The sequence below is a fragment of the Lynx rufus genome, unplaced genomic scaffold, assembly GCF_022079265.1.
Source record: "Lynx rufus isolate CCGP_SWC_20201006 ecotype Redwood Valley unplaced genomic scaffold, mLynRuf1.p SCAF_15, whole genome shotgun sequence".
NCBI classification, from domain to species: Eukaryota; Metazoa; Chordata; class Mammalia; order Carnivora; family Felidae; genus Lynx; species Lynx rufus.
This window is the reverse complement of record NW_025814829.1, coordinates 19,271,049-19,293,227: the sequence shown is the minus strand read 5'-3', so window position 1 is coordinate 19,293,227 and position 22,179 is coordinate 19,271,049. Positions and strand designations below refer to the sequence as shown.

Here is a 22,179-nt window from a genome sequence, read left to right as displayed (position 1 = left end):
TTGCGATCAACTGGAATTGAGGTTGTACACTGTGATGTTTACACCGAGAAGCCAAAAGGAGCTGGCCATCCAGGGCCTAGGGAGACCAGTCTTCCTCCGATCTGCTTGCCTAAACCAGCATGATGCTTCAGAGAGCCCCACTCTGCCCCTTGAGGCATGGATCCTTCTCTTGGCATGGACTCTGATGGGTCAGTCTTTGGGGAACAGAGGTGGGGTGGGGCCACCAGCATCCCAATTTGGAAAAGAGAGGAGTTTGCCGCCAGCAGCCTGGAAACTGGAAACACTGGTCTCAGCCAACCTCCTCAGGGCGCCCTGGTTTCTCCCCAAGGAGATGAGGAGAGATGAAGCCAGCAACAGGACGAACAGACCACTGGAAGGGCCAGCGTGTGTGTACTTCACATGCATAAGGGAAGCTTAGATCTTCCAGGGCATTGCAATGTTGTGGCGTCTGACTTGTATGTCACGTTTGTGTAAGATGGCATATTCTTTACAATAGTGTTGATAACTGGAATATTGTATGTATGCTTGGAGATGCTTTGTGTGAACCTGAGACTGTCACTCAACAGATGTTGGATTGGGGAAAATCCAAAGCACAACTTCGAAATAAAACACGTTTTTAGGTTTCGAGGCTGCCGTTCGTATCCCTTCTCCCCTCCCTGAAATCTCCAATCCAGGAGTCCAGCTGCCCAGGAGGGAATTTGATTCGTCTGTGCTGACAGAGCCCTGCCTGGCAACAGGAGAAATGCGTGAGCTCGGGAGCCAACCATCTTCTCCCTCCCAGCAAGCACAGCCAGGTGCATCTAGAATGTGGATTCCCGCCCTGCCGTCCCCACCCCACCCAGCCTTTCCATTTAGCCCTAAGAAGTTTTGTAGAAAGCCTCCCAGCTCATCACAGCGCAGTCTGTTGCCATGAGAACCATTTCCTCCCCAGAATCCACCTACCCTGGTTTCAGTGAGGACGGTTCTCCATTCTATCGCTGGTCAGGTTTCCCCACTTGGAGGAGCGGGGCCTGTCAGGTGGCTTGCGGGTTTTGCCAGCCACAACCAAGAGTGACTGAAGGTTGTTGTATTTCTTCCCCGAGCAAAGCCCTGAATCATTCTGACCCTGGATGCCCCCTGCCTCTGGGAGAAGAACCGACCCATATGCTTGTGCTGCTGGTGTTGAGCACAGGGGTGGGGGCATTCTGGAAAAGCTTTCTCCCCTGTAGATTTTGATTCTAGCAGATCATCAGCTCAAGGGTGAAGTTATTCAAAGGTAACAATTTAAAATGCATCCTAGGGCCCACACTTATTTTTATTGGACTTATTCCAATACCAGAAGCCCCTGGGGAGGGAGCAAATCTCTCATCCAAGGGGATGCCCAGTGTTCAGGACTCCTACCCTGAGCCCTGGACACTTTCCATCTCTCCGGCCCATCACCTCCGTCTGTCTCATGCCCTTCCAGCCTGTTGTCTCTCCTCCCCACCTCCCTCTTTTTAATAATAGAGCTACATTTGAGCTTATCTTGTTGGTCCCTTGGTCTTAGGTAAGTCAAGGTGAGGCTGTCCTGCCACCCTGTGCTCTGGGTGAGTTCTCCTGAGTGTGGGTGGTGACCTGTGAGATGGAGCTGGTTTATAAGCTGTGAGCGGAGGACCAAGGAGCCTCTTCAGAGAGCCCAAAAGGCAAAGGTGGGCCATTTGGGGTGGTGCCCTAATTCATTTTATATATTCTGATGGGAGCTTGGTGGCAGCTAGCGACCATGAACACAGTTGAAAACAGACCCATTCCACCCAGAGAGAGACCAAAAAAAGGAGACCAGGTGGGTATGAATTTAGGAAATGGCCTTAATGATTATCTACTCTAAATGTTGGTCTCAATAGGTATATGAAGCTTCTTTTTACTCTGGGGTTAGCAACTCTGGCATATTACATGTGCCAAAGACTCATTCATCAGTCAGTCAACAAACGCTGAGCCTCGCGGTGTGTCAAGCACTGTTGTAAAGTATTGAACCGGAGAAACAGATAATGGAGTTTTCTGTCCAGTTTGAGGGAGAACAGATAAAGAGGCCAAGAGTTACTCCGAAAATGAAACAATGTGATAGGTAGTTAGTGCCTGGCTAAGGAGTAGTACAGCCAATCAAGGTTTCTGCAGAGCCTGGGAGAGTTGACCGCTCAACACCCAAGTAGAAATATCACACAGACTCCTGAATACGTGAATGTGGGGTTTTAGGGACAGATGATGCCTGCAAAGAAACTTGGGACCTATTTTATTATGGATATACTCAAACTACGAGGTTCCCAGGGACAGCGTGTAAATGGAAAAAAAAGTAGATCCCAATAATTAGAAACCCAGTAGAGAAGAAGGAGCCGGCAAAGAAGACAGATAGAGGGAGCAAGTGACAGTTCGGTGACTGGGAAAGCACAGTGTCACAGACGCCAAGTGAAGGACATGTGTCAACGGGAAGGGAGGCTTGGCTGCCCAAGGCCAGCTGGAGTGGCAGTCGTTCTGCGGTGACCCGGAGCTCATCCCGTAGATGGGACATGGGTCAGAGTAGAGTGGGTTGGGCAGCCACTGGGAAGGGAAGGCGGAGTCAGGAAGTCTTGGCAACTCATGTCTAGGTGCTGTTGTAAATGGGAGCATCGAGAGGGAGGCAGGGACCAGGTTTCTGGTTTTGTTTGTTTGTTTGTTTGTTTTTGCACGGGCATCTCTGAGGCATGTTTGCTCAAGAACAGGATCCAGTAGGATGAGAAGAAGGAATGCGCCGGAGAGGGTGAGTCACAGAGGACAAATGTCGGGGCTGGCCGTGGCCGCGAGAAAAGGCGCTTCCATCTCACTGGAGGGAAGGCAGCGTGACGCAAGGTAGGCAGTGGATGTGGGGGCGAGAAGATGAAGGGGCTCCCTTGTGTGCTCCCAAGGCTGCTTCTTGTGTTTCAGTGAAGCTTAAGGCAAAGGCTTCAGCTGAGGGTAGGAGGGAGTGGTGAGCAGGAGGCTTGGAGAGTCCAGAGAACGAGTGAAGTATTCTTCCATACCCAGAAAGACAGCACCCGGTGGCACAGGGTTCACTTTTTCTCGGTGGCTTGGTGCTGCTCCCATGGCTTCTCTCCCCACTACTTGGGGGAGGAGAGTCCGATCCGGCCGCGGAGGCCCTCTTTCCTCACCCAAAGCTCATGGCGGGAGCTGACCGACGAGGGTGGCAAGAAGCGGGGCTCTGAGGCCTCGTCGCTCAGCCCTTCATCAGTGTTGGCACACGGTGAGTACACACTGCCGTCCTCTCCCACATGCCCTCCTGCCCTCATCCTTCTTTCCTTTAGGGAGCCGGGCAGGGGAGGCGGCTGTGACAGGCTCAAGCCATGCAGGGGCAGAGAAAGCAACAAATATTTACATCAACTCGATGAGGAAGGTTGGGTGACGTCAAGACCCAGTAGGATGGGAAGAAGGAACGTGCGAGAGAGGGGGAATGACGGCACAGATGGAAGGTTGGCCGTGGCAGGTGGCGCGGGACACGCGGTGGAGGGAGGGCTCCGACCTCTGGGACCGCGAAGCCCCTGCCCCTCCCACTACACACTCGGACTCCCTTTGTAGAGGGTAGAGGTGAGCTTTTTCCCTGACAGCTGCTGAGCTGCTGTCAAAGACCCCCGTCTTCCCATCTCTGGTCCTTGTCCTACCTTCCAACTGCCACTTGTGTTTCTATGACTCCTCAGAGCCACTCAAGAAAATGTGCTGTGGCCTCTTACAGACTTCCTCCCACCTCCTGAGCCTCTCCACCGATGAAACACGGGCCGTGCTGCCCCACTGGGACCAGAGTTTGTCCACACAGAAGATGTGACCTCATGGAGGATGCTGTGACAAGGAAACCTGTCACCACACAGGGCTTCAGTTCACCTCCCATCCCCCACTTTCCCCCCTTCTCTAGCCTTACCATATGTGGTGTCCCCAGAAAGTCACCCTATCCTCACCTCTCTGTGCCCCTGCACCTGTTTCCACCGCCTGGAATGCCTTACCTCCAACCCCCAGTTCTCTGCCTCATTCCCCTCCCTCCAAAGTCTGGTCAAGCAAGCATGCTTTCTCTTCGCAAGGCCTTCCTGACCACGCCCTCTCTGCTGCCCCCCTTTCGTGCCAGGTTCACCAGATCACCAGCTGACATGTGTATCTCAGAGCATTCACCATGCGTGCCAAACCCTGGGTCTCACCTGCGTGCCCTTATCACACAGTGCCACAGCTTCCCACTAGGGAAGGTCCCACACAACTGACCGTTGCTTAAGACACTGGGCAAGACAGACTGGGCTTGCCGGAGAGAGAAGAGTAGGGTGCTGGCAAGGACTGATCAAGTTCATCAGGAAAAAAATGGGTAGACTTTTAAGGATAGGCTGGCTTAATGTTGCAAACCTCTGGCTTAAAACAACAAAGGTTGGTTTCTCATCAGAGGTACATGTCCCATATGGGCCAGCAGGGGGCTCTGCTCATGACAGTCACTCAGGGGACCCAGAGGGAGCAGACACCAAGTCTAACGGAATCAGGGTCAGGGGGCAGGCGGTGGGGGTGGGGTTCTTGCATCAGCAATAAAAGGCTTCGGTTGGCCCCACCTCGTCAGAGGATGCCAAGAGCAATTCTCCCACATGCCAGGCAGGCTGTGAATCCAGAACGGAGAGCCAGAGAGGGTCTTGGAACATTTCTCCTGGTTCTGCAGTGAACCAGCAGGGCAGGGCCTCTGGGGCAGGCCCGGCAGCAGTGCCTCTGGCTGCGGGGTTATCAGCAGGTGTATCTATCTGAGCACCCAGGCGGTTCTCAGCTGGGCTCCTGTTCTGGTGTCACTGTGCTAGGGGTGGGACTGCCAGAGGAAACCACCAGGTGTGGCCATGGGAAAGTCCCTGCAACATTCTATAGAAACATGGAATTTCCTGGTTTTAACCATTTCTTATCCAACTGCCATCTTGGAGTCGACCAGAACGTTGCAGACCTCTCCAGTCTCCTAGGAAATTTGATGGAGGGCATTGAATCTTGACTGGGACATTGACACACCTATGTTCCAGCCCCAGCAGTGTCTGAAGATCGTGGGCAAATTTGTAAAGGTGTGTGGGCTTCAATGCTTTCGAAGTTGGTAAAGCGCTTTCCAGTTTCCCTGGCATTTGTATACCTATTGTTCTGAGCAAGCAGTCATCCACACAACCGATGGAGTAAATGTTACTAACCTTGAATGAAGAAACCAGGAAGGGATGTGGGCTGTGCTCGAGGTCACCCTGGAGGGCATAACATGGGTTCCAGTGTTTGCTCTTGGGCCTCTGCAGGCTCACTGGGAAGATGAGTCAGACCCGACTTCTGGAGTGGCTAGGCACAGGTCCTAGACCTCCCTGGGGCTCCGGGGTGTGGGGACTCTGTCTTCGCAGGCTAACTTGCCCAACCGGCTCCGTGGACTCTGGGCCGGGTCCTGGAGCTCCCTGCTTCCGCAAATGGCACATGCCCAGAGGGCACCCTGCGGCCACCATCACTGCCCAGCCTCAGTTTCAGGCCTCTCTGTGCCTCAGACTCCGGTCCCGCCACCTCCACTTGGGAGCTCAGAGCATCCTTTCCCCTTCCTGCCGGGGGTGGCTGCAGCCCAGCTGCCTCTGTCCCTTTAAGAGAGAGAAAGAACCAAATCAGGAAGTGTGAGAGAGCAGGGCCGGCTGGCTCTGGCTCGGAGCTGAGCAGTGTCCCCTTGCAGGGAGCTGGAGAGGACACTATCTGCCCCCCACCCACGCCCCTGCCCTCCCAGCTCCAGGGGTGGCGCAAGGCCCCCCCACCCCCACAGCTGGCCCAGCCTCGGGGGTCCCCGGGGGGGCCGTGGCCACCAGGATGTTATGCGCACAGCCTGTGGATGACAGTGCGTGCTGAAAGCTCAGTGGGTGCCACGCTCTTCCACAAGCCTACAAACCACCACCGCAGCTGAGATGGGGTGAGTGTGCCGAGTCCGCAGGGGTCGCTGGACCGGGGCAGCCACAGGGCAGCATTCAGTGGAGTGCAGGGGTGCTGCCACGTAGCCAGAGGCTCTCCCAGCCCCGTGGCGCCTCCCCGGGTCTCTCTGCCGCTTCTGGGGTCCCCCGGCAGTGCCCTGCATGCCCTCTCCGGCGGTCACCTTTGTAAAGGACTGCTTGGAGTCCAGAGCGAGAGGCAGGGAGGGCTGTGGCACGGGGGAGAGCTGCCACCTGCCTCCCCCGATCCCTTTCTGGGCTCTACTTCCCAACACCGGCTGCCCCTGTTCAGCTTCTGCCTCCATACTTTTCTCCTGCCTGGCTCCTGGCGCCTGCCCTCACCCAACCTGGGGTCTTTCTCCCTGACCCAAGTCCCAGGAGTGGGGAGGAAAGTCTCCTGGAGCTGCTGGGGAAATGGGCTGGAAACCCCCAGCCCTGTGGGGGAGGGTGACAAACAGGAAAGGGTTAAAGGGCTGGGGCTGGTGGCCTTTGACGGTGGCTGAGAATCACATAGCACCGAGGGGTGCCTCTCATCCGCCCTCCTCTTTCCGGTGTAGCTCAGCTCCTGGACTTGCCACAGACAGTAAACATAACAGACGCTCGCCCCGGAGAGTCTCTGGCTGATCCACAGCGGCTCAGAGCACTGGGTAAGTGCGTTTGGCCGCAGTAGTCCCCAGGAGGACGACAGACCGAGTGCAGACAGTGGGTGGGGCAATGGGCGCCCAGTCTCCACCACCCACCCTCATTCATCCAACCAACTCCGAAGGACAGCAGCCTTTCCCTGCACCTGAAGGGGTGGGGGTGGGGCGGAGGCGAGTGCACACGCAGCCAACCAGATGCACCACCCCTCAGCTCCTAGGCACAGCCCTGGCAGGACCAGGAGCAGAGCCCAGGACGCACCGCCCTTCCAGGGCTCTGCCTTTTGCACAACACTGTGCATTCCCTCGGTCTTCAGCTGCACCTTGCCCCGGCACCAGGGCCCATGTTGGGGACCAGGCCTGGGGAGGATTATGAAGGTAGTGAAATCTGCCACCCACCAGCTCCCCAGACTGGACCCCTTGGCCTTGCTTTTCGTGTGCTCTGTCAGGCTTCACATCCCCAGATCTGCCGGCATCATGATTTTTCCTCAGCCTCCAGGGTGAGGGGGTAAGGAATTTACCTGATCAATTCATTCAGGCTGATGAGCTAATATATCGTCTCTCTGTATCTCCGTTGCCTTTGCAAAATGCACACACTAGGTACCTTTTCTGAATCTAGGAACTGGCCACTGAGTCTCTTGAACTGGCCTCTTGCTCAAGGAATTGCATTTTTTTTTTATTTTATTTTTTTTTATATGAAGTTTATCGACAAATTGGTTTCCATAGGAATTGCATTTTTTAAAAGATTATAGAGAGAAGGCTCAAAGAAAGCTAAGGAACTGTAGGATTCCAGGCATGGTGACCCTAGGGTTGAGAACTGATCAGATGTTACAAGAGGAAGGAACCCTGTCCAGACCAGCCTTATTAGAGAGTATTTAAGAGGTAGTGGCCCTTCTCACGTTCCTTCTCCCAGTCATCCCGTTAAGACCAGACCTGAGCCTATTTTTCAGAGAATTTGAGTTTAATTTCTGAGGCTGCACTCCCTGGCCCCAGTTGCTTTATAGGAACTGGCCTTGAAAGCACAGGACGGGGGCAAAGATGGGGAATGGAGCTGGAGAGGGTTTCAGATGGTCCCCGGGGCTCCTGAGCCCTTGGATTTGCTGGTATCTCGCTGCCTCCCCACCCCCTTCCCACGCACACATGCACGCATCCTCACACACACTGCCGGCAGCAGGATGTGTCGTTCCTCTCCAGAGCGGCGCTGACCTGGCCACACTGGCCGCCTGTTAGCTCACAGCAGCAGGAAGTGGTGGGCCCAGGCGAGTGGGTGGAGAAGGGCTCCAGGCTCATGTTGCAATCCTGGAGATTTGTGGTGGTGTGGTTGACGCTGCCTGACCTGGGGCCCTTCCTTCAAGCACTATTTCTGCTTCCTGGGACAATCCCAGGCCTAGATGTCAAAACCCCAGAATTCTCAGTGCCTGGGAGAGGTGACAGAGAAAAAGGTTCGTCTCTGCAGAATGGCCCATCTGGGGAGGTGGTGGGAGAAGATGGGGAGTGAGGACAAGTAGAGTGCCCTGTGGTGGGACAGGCGCAGGCTGAGGGCTGAGGGCTGAGGGCCCCGGGGTGGCGGGGGGGGGGGGGGGAGGGGGCTGTACTTCTTTTCGGAGAAGTTCCTCTCTGTGCTTCACGTTTCCTCCATTCCCCCCCCCCACCTCCATTGCCCCCGGAATGGCCACACGGAACCCTTTGTGGGATGGTCTTGGGCACAGCCACCCAAAAGGCCACCAGTGTCCACCCCAGTTCAAGAATGGAATGCTCGACCCCTGCATGTTCTTTTTCTAGGCAGAAGGCGGCCAGCCAGCCGGGGGCAGGAGATGCAGAGCACTGTCAATTACCTATGGCACACCGACGACCTGCTGGGGCAGGGGGCCACTGCCAGTGTGTACAAGGCCCGAAACAAGGTAGGACACGGCCCTGGCCAGGCCCCTGCATCAGTGAAGTTCTTGGCCCCGTCAGCACCTTGTTGGGCAGCAGGGCAGAGGCCTCTGGACTTTGTCCTGCATGCTCTGGAGCCGGGGGCTTTGGCAAGAGGTGTGGGGAGCTGAAAAGGGCTCCTTAGGGATTAAGAGCTTGCGTCAAGCACATTTTGGGACTGGAGAGAAAGAGAGGAAGACACAAAGCCATCATCCCGGGGAAGTGGCAGCAAATCTAGGAGTAGCAGAGGTGGGAAGTAGGACTTGTTTGGATTTGCCCTGCCTTTGTCGCTGTGCTGTACTGACTGTATGAGACAGATGGCACCATCCTGTCTCAAGAGGTGAAGTCAGACAGAACAGGTTCCAATCCCAGCTCTGCTACTGGCACCAGGGAGTGGTAGCTGCCATTGTGGTTGTTGCCAACAGAAACGGTAATAGTAACAACAGACCATCCCCTGCAGGCTATCTGGTGTGCCAAGCCCTTGTCCCCAACCAGCGCTGGACCTGCTTCAATCCCTCTGGGTTGAGGAAGGAGCTGGGTGGGAGCTGGGAGCCCCCACCCCCAACCAGGCTGCCTTTGCTCATCTCTGGTCTCAGGCAGGTCGGGGGAAGCTACATGGAGGGCTGGGGGCGGGTGTGCTCCCCTGGGCAGGGGTGGGACTTACGTTACCCGCGCCCCCCATGGCAGAAATCCGGGGAGCTGGTTGCCGTGAAGGTCTTCAACACCGCCAGCTACCTGCGACCCCGCGAGGTGCAGGTGAGGGAGTTTGATGTCCTGCGAAAGCTGAACCACCAGAACATCGTCAAGCTCTTTGCGGTGGAGGAGACGGTGGGTCCAGTGCTTGGTCAGAGGGAGGTGGTCTTGTCCTTGACCCACACAGGCTGGAAAGACTCAGGTCACAGAATCATGGAGACGTGGTCACATGCTTGTCAGCAGGTCAGCCGGAGAGGCAACCTGTAGGGTGGAGTAAGGATTGTGGGGTGGGATGTACGGGGGAAAGTGAGGGTGGGTGGTAGGGCCTAATCAAAGAGGGCTTCCTGGAAAAGGTAATCTTGGGCTCAGGTGTGTGGGGTCACTGTAAGGCTAAGGAGGGAAGGCCAGGCCAGAAGCTGGGACCTAGAGAAGGGGGGATTTTGGCTCTAGGCTGAGTCACCCCCTCTTGAGAAAGCTGGTTCCTCACACAGCGATGGAAGGGGACATTTGCCTTCTGCCCCAAGCTTCCCTGTCTCCGTCCCACCCACAGGGGGGCAGCCGGCAGAAGGTGCTGGTGATGGAGTACTGCTCCGGTGGGAGCCTGCTGAGCGTGCTCGAAAGCCCCGAGAACGCCTTCGGGCTGCCGGAGGATGAGTTTCTGGTGGTGCTGCGCTGTGTGGGTGAGCCCCTCCTTGACCCCCCACCGGGAAGTCTCCCCCCTCTTTCCCTCCTCCCCACTCAGACCAGCCCCAGGCCCAGCCCTCAGGGGAAGGCGATGTCCCAGAGGGTCTGGCATTTCTGAAAAAAGTAGCCAAACAGAGAAGACATTCTGTCCCTAAGAGGCTCTCCGTTCACAAACCAGGACAGACTCTGTCCAGGTCCAGGACAGACACTGATGAATGGACAGAATCCAAGTACAGTACAACTTTGGATGGCGAGTGACCTGTTCTGCGAGTGTTCCGCAAGACAAGCAAACATTTCTAATACATTTTAACTTGATACATGAGCGACGTCTTGCTATACAAGTGGCACGGATGCCAGATGTCACATGATCACAACTGAGCCAATGGTTCCCGAAATTTGCTTGGATATACAAATGCTTTGAATTACAAGCATGTTTCCGGAACGAATTATGCTTGCCAACCCCAACGTTTTTACTATATCTGATTCCTGCTAATCAGCAGTCTAAAACTCTAGCCTAAAAACAATTCTTTTTTTTTTTTTTTTGACGTTTATTCATTTTTGAGACAGAGGGAGACAGAGCATGAACGGGGGAAGGTCAGAGAGAGAGGGAGACAAAGAATCTGAAACAGGCTTCAGGCTCTGAGCTGTCAGCACAGAGCCTGACGCGGGGCTCGAACTCATGGACCCCGAGATCATGACCTGAGCGGAAGTCGGATGCCCAACCGACTGAGCCACCCAGGCGCCCCACTAGCCTAAAAACAATTCTTAAAGCAGGTTGTCCACCAGAGTTCATAGCAGTGTTATTCACAACAGCCGTGAGAAGAAAACAACCCACACGTCATGGACAGATGGATGCACAAACCAAATAGGGTATATACACATAATGGGGTACTATTCAGCCTTAAAAAGGAATGAAATTCTGACACATGCTATATGTGGGTGAACTTAGAAGACGCTGCTAAGTGAAGTAAGTCACAGTCAAATCCATAGGGACAGAAAGTCAAATGGCATGTGGCAGGGGCAGGGGGAGGAATGCAGAGTGATTGTTTAATAGGTAGAGTGTCTATTTGGGACATTGGCAAAGCTGTGGAGATGGACAGTGGTGATGGTCACACAACAGTGTGAATGGACTTAATGCCACGGGGTTTTTACACTTAAAATGATTAAAATGCTAAATTTTATGCTAGGTATATTTTATTACAATTTTTAACTTTTTGAGAGAGGGTGATCAAGGGAGGGCAGAGAGAGAAAGAGAGAGGAGGAGACACAGAATCTGAAGCAGGCTCCAGGCTCTGAGCTGTCAGCACAGAGCCCAACACAGGGCTCGAACCCATGAGTTGTGAGATCATGACCTGAGCCAAAGTCAGACACTTAACCGACTGAGCCACCCAGGCGCCCCTATTACAATTTTTAAAAATAAATCAGACAAGAAGGGGGATGCCATCTTTGGGGAGGCAGAGACACCATCCTTCTTAATTTCTTAGGGAATCCCAGTGGAACCTCAGCACCCGTGTCTTTGGGCTCCCCGCCTTTGCCCTGTGCCCATGTCTGTCCTCCTGCTTTTCCTGTGGCTCTGTCAGCCCATGCGAACTCTCTATCTGGACCCAAGGGCGTCCTTCCCCCCAAAAGAAGCCCCACACACTGAGCTGTTCCTGGCCAGAGAGCTAGCAGCCCTCCCTCCGTCCCCAGTGGCCGGCATGAACCACCTGCGGGAAAACAGCATTGTCCACCGTGACATCAAGCCTGGAAACATCATGCGCCTCATGGGGGAGGAGGGGCAGAGCATCTATAAACTGACGGACTTCGGGGCCGCCCGGGAGCTGGATGACGATGAGAAGTTTGTCTCTGTCTATGGCACTGAGGAGTACCTGGTGAGTCGGGTGTTGAATAGGGGCTCTGTTCAATCCCCCTGTGTGGGGCAGGGTATCTGTCACCCCTGCACCCCAACCAGAAGGATTTATTCTGTTCTCTAAGATAGAAAAGGTGATGCTGCACCCTGCCTGGGCCTCCCTGCCCAAGTGTCCCTGCCCGGGCCCCTCTGGCCGGGCCCCCCTGCCCCAGGCCTCCCTTGTGCAATTAGTTCCTTGATGTGATCCTCACCTAGGATGGGGCACTACTGATCACCACTTTCCCCAGGGCAGAGAGTGGGCACATGGAAATGCTCTGGATGGGCTAACTCCACACCAATGTGGGTTGTTTTTTTTTTTTTTAAGTTTATTTATTTATTTTTCAATATATGAAATTTATTGTCAGATTGGTTTCCATACAACACCCAGTGCTCATCCCAAAAGGTGCCCTCCTCAATACCCATCACCCACCCTCCCCTCCCTCCCACCCCCCATCAACCCTCAGTTTGTTCTCAGTTTTTAACAGTCTCTTATGCTTTGGCTCTCTCCCACTCTAACCTCTTTTTTTTTTTTCCTTCCCCTCCCCCATGGGTTTCTGTTAAATTTCTCAGGATCCACATAAGAGTTAACACATATGGTATCTGTCTTTCTCTGTATGGCTTATTTCACTTAGCATCACACTCTCCAGTTCCATCCACATTGCTACAAAGGGCCATATTTCGTTCTTTCTCATTGCCATGTAGTACTCCATTGTGTATATAAACCACAATTTCTTTATCCATTCATCATTTGATGGACATTTAGGCTCTTTCCATAATTTGGCTATTGTTGAGAGTGCTGCTATAAACATTGGGGTCCAAGTGCCCCTATGCATCAGTACTCCTGTACCCTTGGGTAAATTCCTAGCAGTGCTATTGCTGGGTCATAGGGTAGGTCTATTTTTAATTTTCTGAGGAACCTCCACACTGCTTTCCAGAGTGGCTGCACCAATTTGCATTCCCACCAACAGTGCAAGAGGGTTCCTGTTTCTCCACATCCTCTCCAGCATCTATAGTCTCCTGATTTGTTCATTTTGGTCAGAGACTGGCGTGAGGTGATATCTGAGTGTGGTTTTGATTTGTATTTCCCTGATAAGGAGCGACGTTGAGCATCTTTTCATGTGCCTGTTGGCCATCCGGATGTCTTCTTTAGAGAAGTGTCTATTCATGTTTTCTGCCCATTTCTTCACTGTGTTATTTGTTTTTCAGGTGTGGAGTTTGGTGAGCTTTTTATAGATTTTGGATACTAGCCCTTTGTCTGATATGTCATTTGCAAATATCTTTTCCCATTCCATTGGTTGCCTTTTAGTTTTGTTGGTTGTTTCCTTTGCTGTGCAGAAGCTTTTTATCTTCATAAGGTCCCAGTAATTCATTTTTGCTTTTAATTCCCTTGCCTTTGGGGATGTGTCGAGTAAGAGATTGCTACGGCTGAGGTCAGAGAGGTCTTTTCCTGCTTTCTCCTCTAGGGTTTTGATGGTTTCCTGTCTCACATTCAGGTCCTTTATCCATTTTGAGTTTATTTTTGTGAATGGTGTGAGAAAGTGATCTAGTTTCAACCTTCTGCATGTTGCTGTCCAGTTCTCCCAGCACCATTTGTTAAAGAGACTGTCTTTTTTCCATTGGATGTTCTTTCCTGCTTTGTCAAAGATGAGTTGGCCATACGTTTGTGGGTCTAGTTCTGGGGTTTCTATTCTATTCCATTGGTCTATGGGTCTGTTTTTGTGCCAATACCATGCTGTCTTGATGATGACAGCTTTGTAGTAGAGGCTAAAGTCTGGGATTGTGATGCCTCCTGCTTTGGTCTTCTTCTTCAAAATTCCTTTGGCTATTCGGGGCCTTTTGTGGTTCCATATGAATTTTAGAATTGCTTGTTCTAGCTTTGAGAAGAATGCTGGTGCAATTTTGATTGGGATTGCATTGAATGTGTAGAGAGCTTTGGGTAGTATTGACATTTTGACAATATTTATTCTTCCAATCCATGAGCAGGGAATATCTTTCCATTTCTTTATATCTTCTTCAATTACCTTCATAAGCTTTCTATAGTTTTCAGCATACAGATCTGTTACATCTTTGGTTAGGTTTATTCCTAGGTATTTTATGCTTTTTGGTGCAATTGTGAATGGGATCAATTTCTTTGTCTTTCTGTTGCTTCATTGTTAGTGTATAAGAATGCAACTGACTTCTGTACATTGATTTTGTATCCTGCAACTTTGCTGAATTCATGTATCAGTTGTAGCAGACTTTTGGTGTAGTCTATCGGATTTTCCATGTATAATATCATGTCATCTGCAAAAAGCGAAAGCTTGACTTCATCTTTGCCAATTTTGATGCCTTTGATTTCCTTTTGTTGTCTGATTGCTGATGCTAGAACTTCCAGCACTATGTTAAACAACAGCGGTGAGAGTGGGCATCCCTGTCGTGTTCCTGATCTCAGGGAAAAAGCTCTCAATTTTTCTCCGTTGAGGATGATGTTAGCTGTGGGCTTTTCATAAATGGCTTTTATGATGTTTAAGTATGTTCCTTCTATCCCAACTTTCTCAAGGGTTTTTATTAAGAAAGCATGCTGAATTTTGTCAAAGGCCTTTTCTGCATCGATTGACAGGATCATATGGTTCTTATCTTTTCTTTTATTAATGTGATGTATCACATTGATTGATTTGCGGATGTTGAACCAGCCCTGCATCCCAGGAATGAATCCCACTTGATCATGGTGAATAATTCTTTTTATACGCTGTTGAATTCGATTTGCTAGTATCTTATTGAGAATTTTGGCATCCATATTCATCAGGGATATTGGCCTGTAGTTCTCTTTTTTTACTGGGTCTCTGTCTGATTTAGGAATCAAAGTAATACTGGCTTCATAGAATGAGTCTGGAAGTTTTCCTTCCCTTTCCATTTCTTGGAATAGCTTGAGAAGGATAGGTATTATCTCTGCTTTAAACGTCTGGTAGAACTCCCCTGGGAAGCCATCTGGTCCTGGACTCTTATTTGTTGGGAGATTTTTGATGACTGATTCAATTTCTTCACTGGTTATGGGTCTGTTCAAGCTTTCTATTTCCTCCTGATTGAGTTTTGGAAGAGTGTGGGTGTTTAGGAATTTGTCCATTTCTTCCAGGTTGTCCAATTTGATTGGCATATAATTTTTCATAGTATTCCCTGATAATTGTTTGTATCTCTGAGGGATTGGTTGTAATAATTCCATTTTCATTCATGATTTTCTCCATTTGGGTCATCTCCCTTTTCTTTTTGAGAAGCCTGGCTAGAGGTTTGTCAATTTTGTTTATTTTTTCAAAAAACCAACTCTTGGTTTCATTGGTCTTATTTATTTATTTTGAGAGAGAGAATCCCAAGCAGGCTCCGGTGTCAGTGCAGAGCCCGATATAGGCCTTGATCTCATGAACTGTGAGATCATAACCTGAGCCGAAACCAAGAATTGGATGCTTCACTAACTGAGTCACCCAGGTGCCCCCATACCCATTTTTGAAATGACAAAGGAGATGGTTCTGATAGTTCTGTTTTCACCAAAGGTGGTGGAAGGAGGTCTGATGGATGGGGGCTCCAGCCCTTGCCCACCCACGTCTCCGTGGCTGCCCTCTCGTTCTCCCTTTCGCAGCACCCTGACATGTATGAACGGGCAGTGCTTCGCAAGCCCCAGCAGAAGACATTTGGGGTGACCGTGGATCTCTGGAGCATTGGGGTAACCCTGTACCACGCAGCCACTGGCAGCCTGCCCTTCGTCCCCTTCGGTGGACCACGGCGCAACAAGGAGATGATGTACGGTGGGCCACGGACAGGGAATGAGAAGGGACGGGCCCTGGACCTTCCTCCATTGGTCCCTGCTGTCTCTCCTACTCCACCTCTCACTCTGTGGTCCTCCTCTGGGCCACCCCCACCCAGGCTCCTTTCCGATCCTCTGTTACCAGCCAATGAAACAGGAAGCTGAGCCCGCCCTGACTGATGGGAGATGATCACGGTCCCTCAGCTCAGTGCTTCCCTTTAGCCTCCCTCCACGAGTGGCTCCCCCATCTCAGCAGAGGCTCCAAAGCTTGTGGAACCTGCCAGGGGCAAAGGTGGGGCAAGGACCCAGGCCCTGATCCCTTGTGGGAGGCCTTCCCAGGTTTCCTGCCGGCTGCTCCAGAAGTAGCTTCAGTCGGTGGCTGCTCCCACTGAGGGCACTGCTCAGAGCAGAAGAGGTTTAAGGTAGATTCATGGGAAGGTCGAAACACCCACCCTCAGCTCAGGGGTCCAGCTGTGTGGAACCTGGATTAGATTAGGGCAAGGGGAAGGAGATCGACAGGTGGGGGGCTGTCAGGGAAGGTGGGACTTTGAAGGGAGGGGAGGGTCTGTGAAGTGGAGCACAGCGAGGACAGAGGTGCCGAGGCCGGCCAGATCGGGGGGTGTGCAGTAAGGGGGTGGAGGAAGTGGACAGTGGAAAGGGGCCGAGAGCCTGACTGGGAATCTTGTTGGCTGAGGGCCAGGACTCTCAAATTCCGTTTCCAAGCTAATTCGGAGTGGCTGACTGATGGGAACCAACGCTCCGAGCCCTCCATGCTGAGTTTGCCATCCCGTGAAGTGTGATGGGCCAGGAGCCCCGCTGACCTGGTCCTGCCTCGCCCCAGGTACCGGATCACCACGGAGAAGCCGGCCGGGGCCATCGCAGGCACTCAGAGGCGGGAGAACGGGCCCCTGGAGTGGAGTTACACCCTCCCCATCACCTGCCGGCTGTCCATGTGAGTGGGGCCCTGCAGGAGGGGCAGACAGACTGGAGTCTGGGCTGGTGTCACCTACCCCTGCTGAGAGTCCCGCCCTACCTCGGAGGCCCCTGGCATGCAGTCAGCTGGGGCATACAACTTTCCCTTTCCACCTCACTGTTTCCATCCTCATGCCGGAATGGGTTCTTCCAGCTCTTCCTCCCCATCCCACCCTGCCCCACCGCGTTGGTCCTAGCTCTTGGGGACATTCTCAGGGAATGCCCTATTACCTACTCCAAGAGGACAAGTCTGGGACCTGGGCCCTCCTGACCGTCTGCGTGTCCTGGGGCACAGGGGGCTGCAGAGCCAGCTGGTGCCCATCCTGGCCAACATCCTGGAGGTGGAGCAGGCCAAGTGCTGGGGCTTCGACCAGTTCTTTGCGGAGACCAGCGACATCCTGCAGCGAGTTGTTGTCCATGTCTTCTCCCTGTCCCAGGCGGTCCTGCACCACGTCTACATCCACGCCCACAACACGTGAGTAAGCAACGGAGGCCCGAGAACCTTCTCTACCCAAGCAGAAGGGTGTATCCCAGGCGGCATTGTGTGGGCTATTTAGATAGGAGAGCTTCTGGGTCCAATCCTAGTTTGGAAAATACTAGTTCCACAAAGGTAAAGTAAAACGGTTCTTCCTTGCTGTTAGACTCCACAGATTCAGCAATCTCTACGATGGTAATGTGCATTAGAAATCTGAGGGGTACCTGTGTGCATGTGTGCATGCGTGTGTGCGTGTGTTGGCAATGTGTTTTCCAAAAGTACTGCTCATTGAACCCTTTATTTCTGGAGCATTTTATAGGACTAGGTGAATTTTACTGGGAGGGTTACGGGAAAGGGGTGTAAAGGTAGAGGCTGGGTATTGGAGCTCCTGTGTTCTGTTCCCACTGTCTCCATCCACCCTAAGACATGATCTCCAACCTTTGTCTCTCCACCCTTGATAAGAGAGGAAGTCACCCAGTCCCTCCCTTTGAAAAGCTGACCTTCTCCATGGATAAGGACTTAGCTGGGGTTTGGGTCCCCTGGACCCCTACCCTGACTACTGACACCTCCTACCCTCCCCCTTTCCCCCCAACTCCCTTGTGTGTTTAGGGTAGCCATCTTTCTGGAAGCCGTGTACAAGCAGACCAGTGTGGCCCCCCAGCATCAGGAGTACCTCTTTGAGGGTCACGTCTGTGTCCTTGAGCCCAGCCTCTCAGCGCAGCACATCGCCCACACGACAGCAAGCAGCCCCCTGACCCTATTCAGCATGGCCAGCGAGACCCCCAAGGGGCTGGCCTTCAGGGACCGTGAGTAGGGCCACTCAGGCTGGCTCTTCTTTGCTACGAGGGGCAAGGGTTTACGATCCAAGGTATCAATTAATGTTTCTGTGGGTGTTTCCTTGCACCCAAAGGGTGCAGAAGGGATATTTGGCCTCTAATTCTACACCATATGACTAAAATGCCATGTGACTCAGGCAGGTGGCTTGACCTCCCTCCCTGGGCTTCGCAGTGGCCACGGAGCTGTGAAAGAAACTTCAGTCGAAACAGGGGGATCTGGATTTAATATGTTTCCACAATCTCTGCAATCGGTGGGAAGGCCTCAGATAGTTTGGGTTGGAGGAAGCAGGAGTCCAAGGTGATGGAGAGAAGGAAAGGTGGTCAGGGGCCCAGAGCTTTGTCTTCCAAGTTCTAGAAAAAGTATCATTCCTTCTCATTTGAATGATGCTGGTCCCATCCTCCTCAGGGTCTCCAATGCTGGAAAGGAGAATTAACCTTGAGACTCCTGGGCATGAGGGTGGTTTTAGCCCATCTTCTGGCTGTTTCTGGGACCTTGGATGTAAGGCTGCAGTTCTCCAAAGAGGACATAAGGGGGCAGTGAGAGACTGCAATTGTAAAGGAGCACATAAAGTGCATTTATTCAGGGTTGGGGGGGGGGCTCTGTGTGAGGTGGGAAGCTAGAGATGGAAGAGGGGGTGGGGGTGGATGTGCGTGGTGAATGAGGAAAGAGGAACTTAGGATTCGTCCAGACCCCCTCAGACAGGGCCTTTGTCTGCAGCCGCTCAGGACATCCCCAAGTTCTTCCCCAAAGTGGATCTGCAGGCAGATTACAGCACTGCCAAGGTGAGAGGCAGCCCGGGGGGCAGGGAGGGGTGGCGCAGGGGGTCGGGTGGGAAACCTACCGCTGCCTCCTGTGTGTTTCAGAGCGTGTTGGGCGCTGGCTACCAGGCCCTGTGGCTGGCGCGGGCCCTGCTGGCCGGGCAGGAACTAATGCTTCGGGGGCTGTACTGGTTTGTGTAAGTACCCCGAGGGTGGATGGGGAGGGCAAAGCGGGCGAGCCTCATGGTCTGGGGGCCATTCCCGCGGGTGCCGTGCCCTCGGTCCCCGGGGAGAACAGAGCTCTGACTCAGCACCCCTCGGCAGGGAGATGCTCCAGGCCACATGCAGGCGGACGCTGGAGGTCACGCGGATGGCCCTGCTGTTCCTCAGCAGCAGCCTGGGCACCGAGAGGTGGGTGTCCTACCCAGGGCAGGGTGGGCTGCTGCAGGTGTGAGTCTGGCTCGGACCCCTCAGCCCTTCTCTGTCTGCCTGCTCTTCACCCCCAATATTTCCAACAACGCCCCTTGCCTCCCCACACCCAGAGCTCTTGCCCTCCCTGCCATCCAGGCGTGCAGGGGGCACTCCTGCCCTGTCCCTCATCCCCCACCCTGCTAGGTGACTGTGCATGCCTCCCCTGCCACCCAGACACTGCAGGGGGTGGGGGGAAGGGCCCATGGGGGCACTTCTTCAGCAGGTCCCAAGCCCCAGAGCAGCACGGCATCCCCCTGGACCTGACAGAGCTGGGATCGGGTGGTCTCATCCTCCACATTCTTCCTACTGTCTCTGTCCTCACCTTCTTCATCTCCCCCGGCCCTGCCTTGGGGCCCCATGCCCACCGCTCCTCGGACTTGGGCTAATTAGGGGTGATGGGCCAGATGTGAGGAGACTGGGAAGAAGGGGAGGAGGGAACCAAGCTGAAGAGTCTGGAGATGAGAAGCAGGAGGACTCCATTGGCCGGAGCACTTCCGAGCCGTGGGCACAGCCCCCCGAATCTTGGAAGGCATGGGGGCTATGGTACAGTTGAGAGAAGGGGGCTCTGCAGGCCAGGAAAGCCTTCCCCACCAGAAGGAAACACGTAATGACCAAGGAGCAGAAACTGTGTGAACGTGCCTGATATCCCCACCCCTCACACCCCCTGGCCCTTATCCTCAGGAAGGTCCCGGGAGTTTCCCAGCAGTGGGTTGACTCACTGCTCCCTTGTTTGGCAGCAGCAATGCTGATGATGGGGCAGATAGGGTGGTAGTGGTGCGGGAGGAGGCAGAGGAGAGTCTCTAGATGTCAGGAACAGAGTCCCTGGCCTGGCTGGTAGAGATAAGGGGCTGCAGGGGCACCAGCACTGCTCCTGAAAGCTCTGTCCAGGGCACAGAAAGGGGGTCCAGGGATAGATGTGGCCCCATGCACAGAGGGGTCCACATTCCCCTGCAGGAGGTAGCTCTTCCCAGGTGATAGGATGGTTGGGTAAAGAAAGACTAGATATGGGGAAAGGCAATCGGGGAGGTCTTCCTGGAAGAGGTAAAGCTTTTAAGGCCAGAGTGAAAGAGAATACCTTGAGTTGGGAGGTCCTGTGCAGGGATAGAAAAGGGGGTTGTGATTGAAGAGACTGGGGAAGGGATGCTGGTGATGTTTGTTGAAGCCATAGTCAAAATGGGAAAAAAATGGAAAATATCCCAGAGTGAAGGTAGAGCAGGGTGGAGGAGTGGAAAGGAGAGGAGAGAATGCATGGAGGTCCTAGAAGGTCCAGTTGGCAGATTGGACCCCAATAAAATGGCCATTGGAGGTCTACTGTAGGTTCTTGAACAGGAAAGAAGTGTGTGGAGAAAGGATTTATGGTATTTGTCTGCCCACTTGCCCTGGACTGTGAGGACTGTGGAGAAGGGACAGCCCAGCCCTGGGCCTGGAGCCCCGGGTCTGCTGGCTGCTGTTTTTCCCATTCTGGCTGCAAGGGCCCTTGGAGGCCTGGTGTGTCTAGAGAAGTCAGGCTCAGGAGTGCCTGCTTCATATCTCAGCCTCCCACCAAGGAGGAGTACAGACAGCGGGAAGATCACTGAGCAGAGAGTCAGAGGGCCAGTCCTCGCTCTTCACTAGGGACCTCAGGCCACTGTTATCTCTCCCCACCTGAGCCACTATTACCCGTTTTTCAAAATGAGAGAACTGGATGATCTCTGAGGCCTCCTGCCTCTGACGCTTTGTGATCCCATTCTTTTTTGAACATCCTTCGACCCGTCGGTTCTGGAGTCTGGGGTACTTTAACAAGCACCAGGCATAAAGTGGCTGCCATTGCCCATCCTGGTTGCTCACCTCTCCCACAGCACACTCCTCCTGCCTCGGGCTCCCCAGGACGGGCTTTCGAAGCCAGGCTCCATGGCAGAGTGTCATTGCCTGTGTCCCGAAGCTCCCTGGTCGTCTTTGGCAGCCGCTGCCATGCCGTGGCCCCGTTCAGGCAGCCAGGACTTGCTCCGGGAGTCCCAGTGCTTCCCCCACGCCCACCACCAAAAATGTGTGTCCATGCTCTCTAGCCAAGAGCTCTAGCTCTGAGGTCCTGTTTGATGCCCACGAACACTCTACTGGGCAGCAGGAAGGAGATTTATCTCCCCATTATGTGCATGAAGAACCTGAGTCCTGGAGAGCTGCAGTGACTGAGCCCAGATCATGCAAGACAGGCAAGGTGGCACCTACGAGTAGCACTCACACCCGTCTGCCCTGACTCCTTGCCCAGCTGGACCAGGTCGGCCTCCTCCTCTTCTGCCAGCAATTATTCCACACCCTGAAATCCATTTGTACATTCACTAATTCATTCAACAACCATGTATTGAGGAACCATTGTGTGCTGAGCACTTTGCCCCGCACTGGAGATACAATGGTGAACAAAGTGGGCGGCACCCCTACCCTCATGAGGCTTCCGCGTCATTCCTAATTCTCTCCCCTCTGCTTTCCGTACCCTCGCCATTCCCAAGCCAAAGCACAGGATTCTTTTCCCCTGAGCGTTATCGTGATCGAAATAGTATATGCTAATTGTAGAAAGTTGGAGAATACAGATAAGCAAGCATGAAATAAAAGTGCTATGTCCTATCACCCAGGGCTAGGCTGTCACACATGAGTAGTGCACGTCCTTCTAGGTAGTTTTCTACTCTATGTGTTTAAAATATATATATTCACCAACATGAGATTTTATAGTACTTGCTCTTCTAGAACCTGCTTTTCTCAGCTAATGAACTCTCCAACCCCATGCCAATACATTTTCATCTCATCTAAAGCCATCTATAATCAACGTTCCCTAAGTAGCCCCCTGCTTTACTTTTCTAGCTGGTTTTGTCCAAACCAGGATCCAATCCAAGACCACACTTTGTGTTTAGTTGTTATGCTCCTTAAATCTATTTTCATCAAGACAGACTGCCTCTCCCCTCCCCCTTCATGACACCAGCATGTTGGAGGGACAACACCCATTGTCCCACTTTCTGGACTTGCCTAGTGCTTCCTCACGATACCCTTTGGTTTTTTCCCTCTTTCCCAGCATTTTATATAAACTGAGTTCTGAAGCCTGGATGGACTCAAGTGGAACATTTTTTTGCCGAAATACGTCCTAGTGACACTGAGCACACTTCATATCTTCCCCTCGTTGGG

At 53.0% G+C, this 22,179-nt stretch overlaps 1 protein-coding gene across 7 annotated transcripts in view; it reads left to right on the top strand.

Moving 5' to 3' along the window:
* The first annotated feature begins 5,632 nt into the window (after positions 1–5,632).
* Positions 5,633–22,179, top strand: part of IKBKE (inhibitor of nuclear factor kappa B kinase subunit epsilon) — a 30,546-nt gene continuing 13,999 nt past the window's right edge. For 3 of the 7 annotated variants that reach the window (XR_006961548.1, XM_047076584.1, XM_047076582.1), the window contains exons 1-13: positions 5,637–5,908; positions 6,482–6,571; positions 8,345–8,463; positions 9,164–9,412; positions 9,720–9,849; positions 11,543–11,724; positions 15,352–15,512; positions 16,358–16,468; positions 16,784–16,963; positions 17,573–17,769; positions 18,518–18,582; positions 18,664–18,755; positions 18,883–18,969. Coding sequence is in view for 6 of the 7 variants with exons in the window: in XM_047076584.1 (XP_046932540.1) it covers positions 8,377–8,463; positions 9,164–9,412; positions 9,720–9,849; positions 11,543–11,724; positions 15,352–15,512; positions 16,358–16,468; positions 16,784–16,963; positions 17,573–17,769; positions 18,518–18,582; positions 18,664–18,755; positions 18,883–18,969 (1,541 nt within the window). In the remaining variant the exon portion in view is untranslated. Of the gene's footprint in view, positions 5,909–6,481; positions 6,572–8,344; positions 8,464–8,936; positions 9,073–9,163; positions 9,413–9,719; positions 9,850–11,542; positions 11,725–15,351; positions 15,513–16,357; positions 16,469–16,783; positions 16,964–17,572; positions 17,770–18,517; positions 18,583–18,663; positions 18,756–18,882; positions 18,970–22,179 lie in introns of those variants that run through there. The other 4 variants (XM_047076586.1, XM_047076583.1, XM_047076585.1 and 1 more) reach the window with 4 other exon arrangements.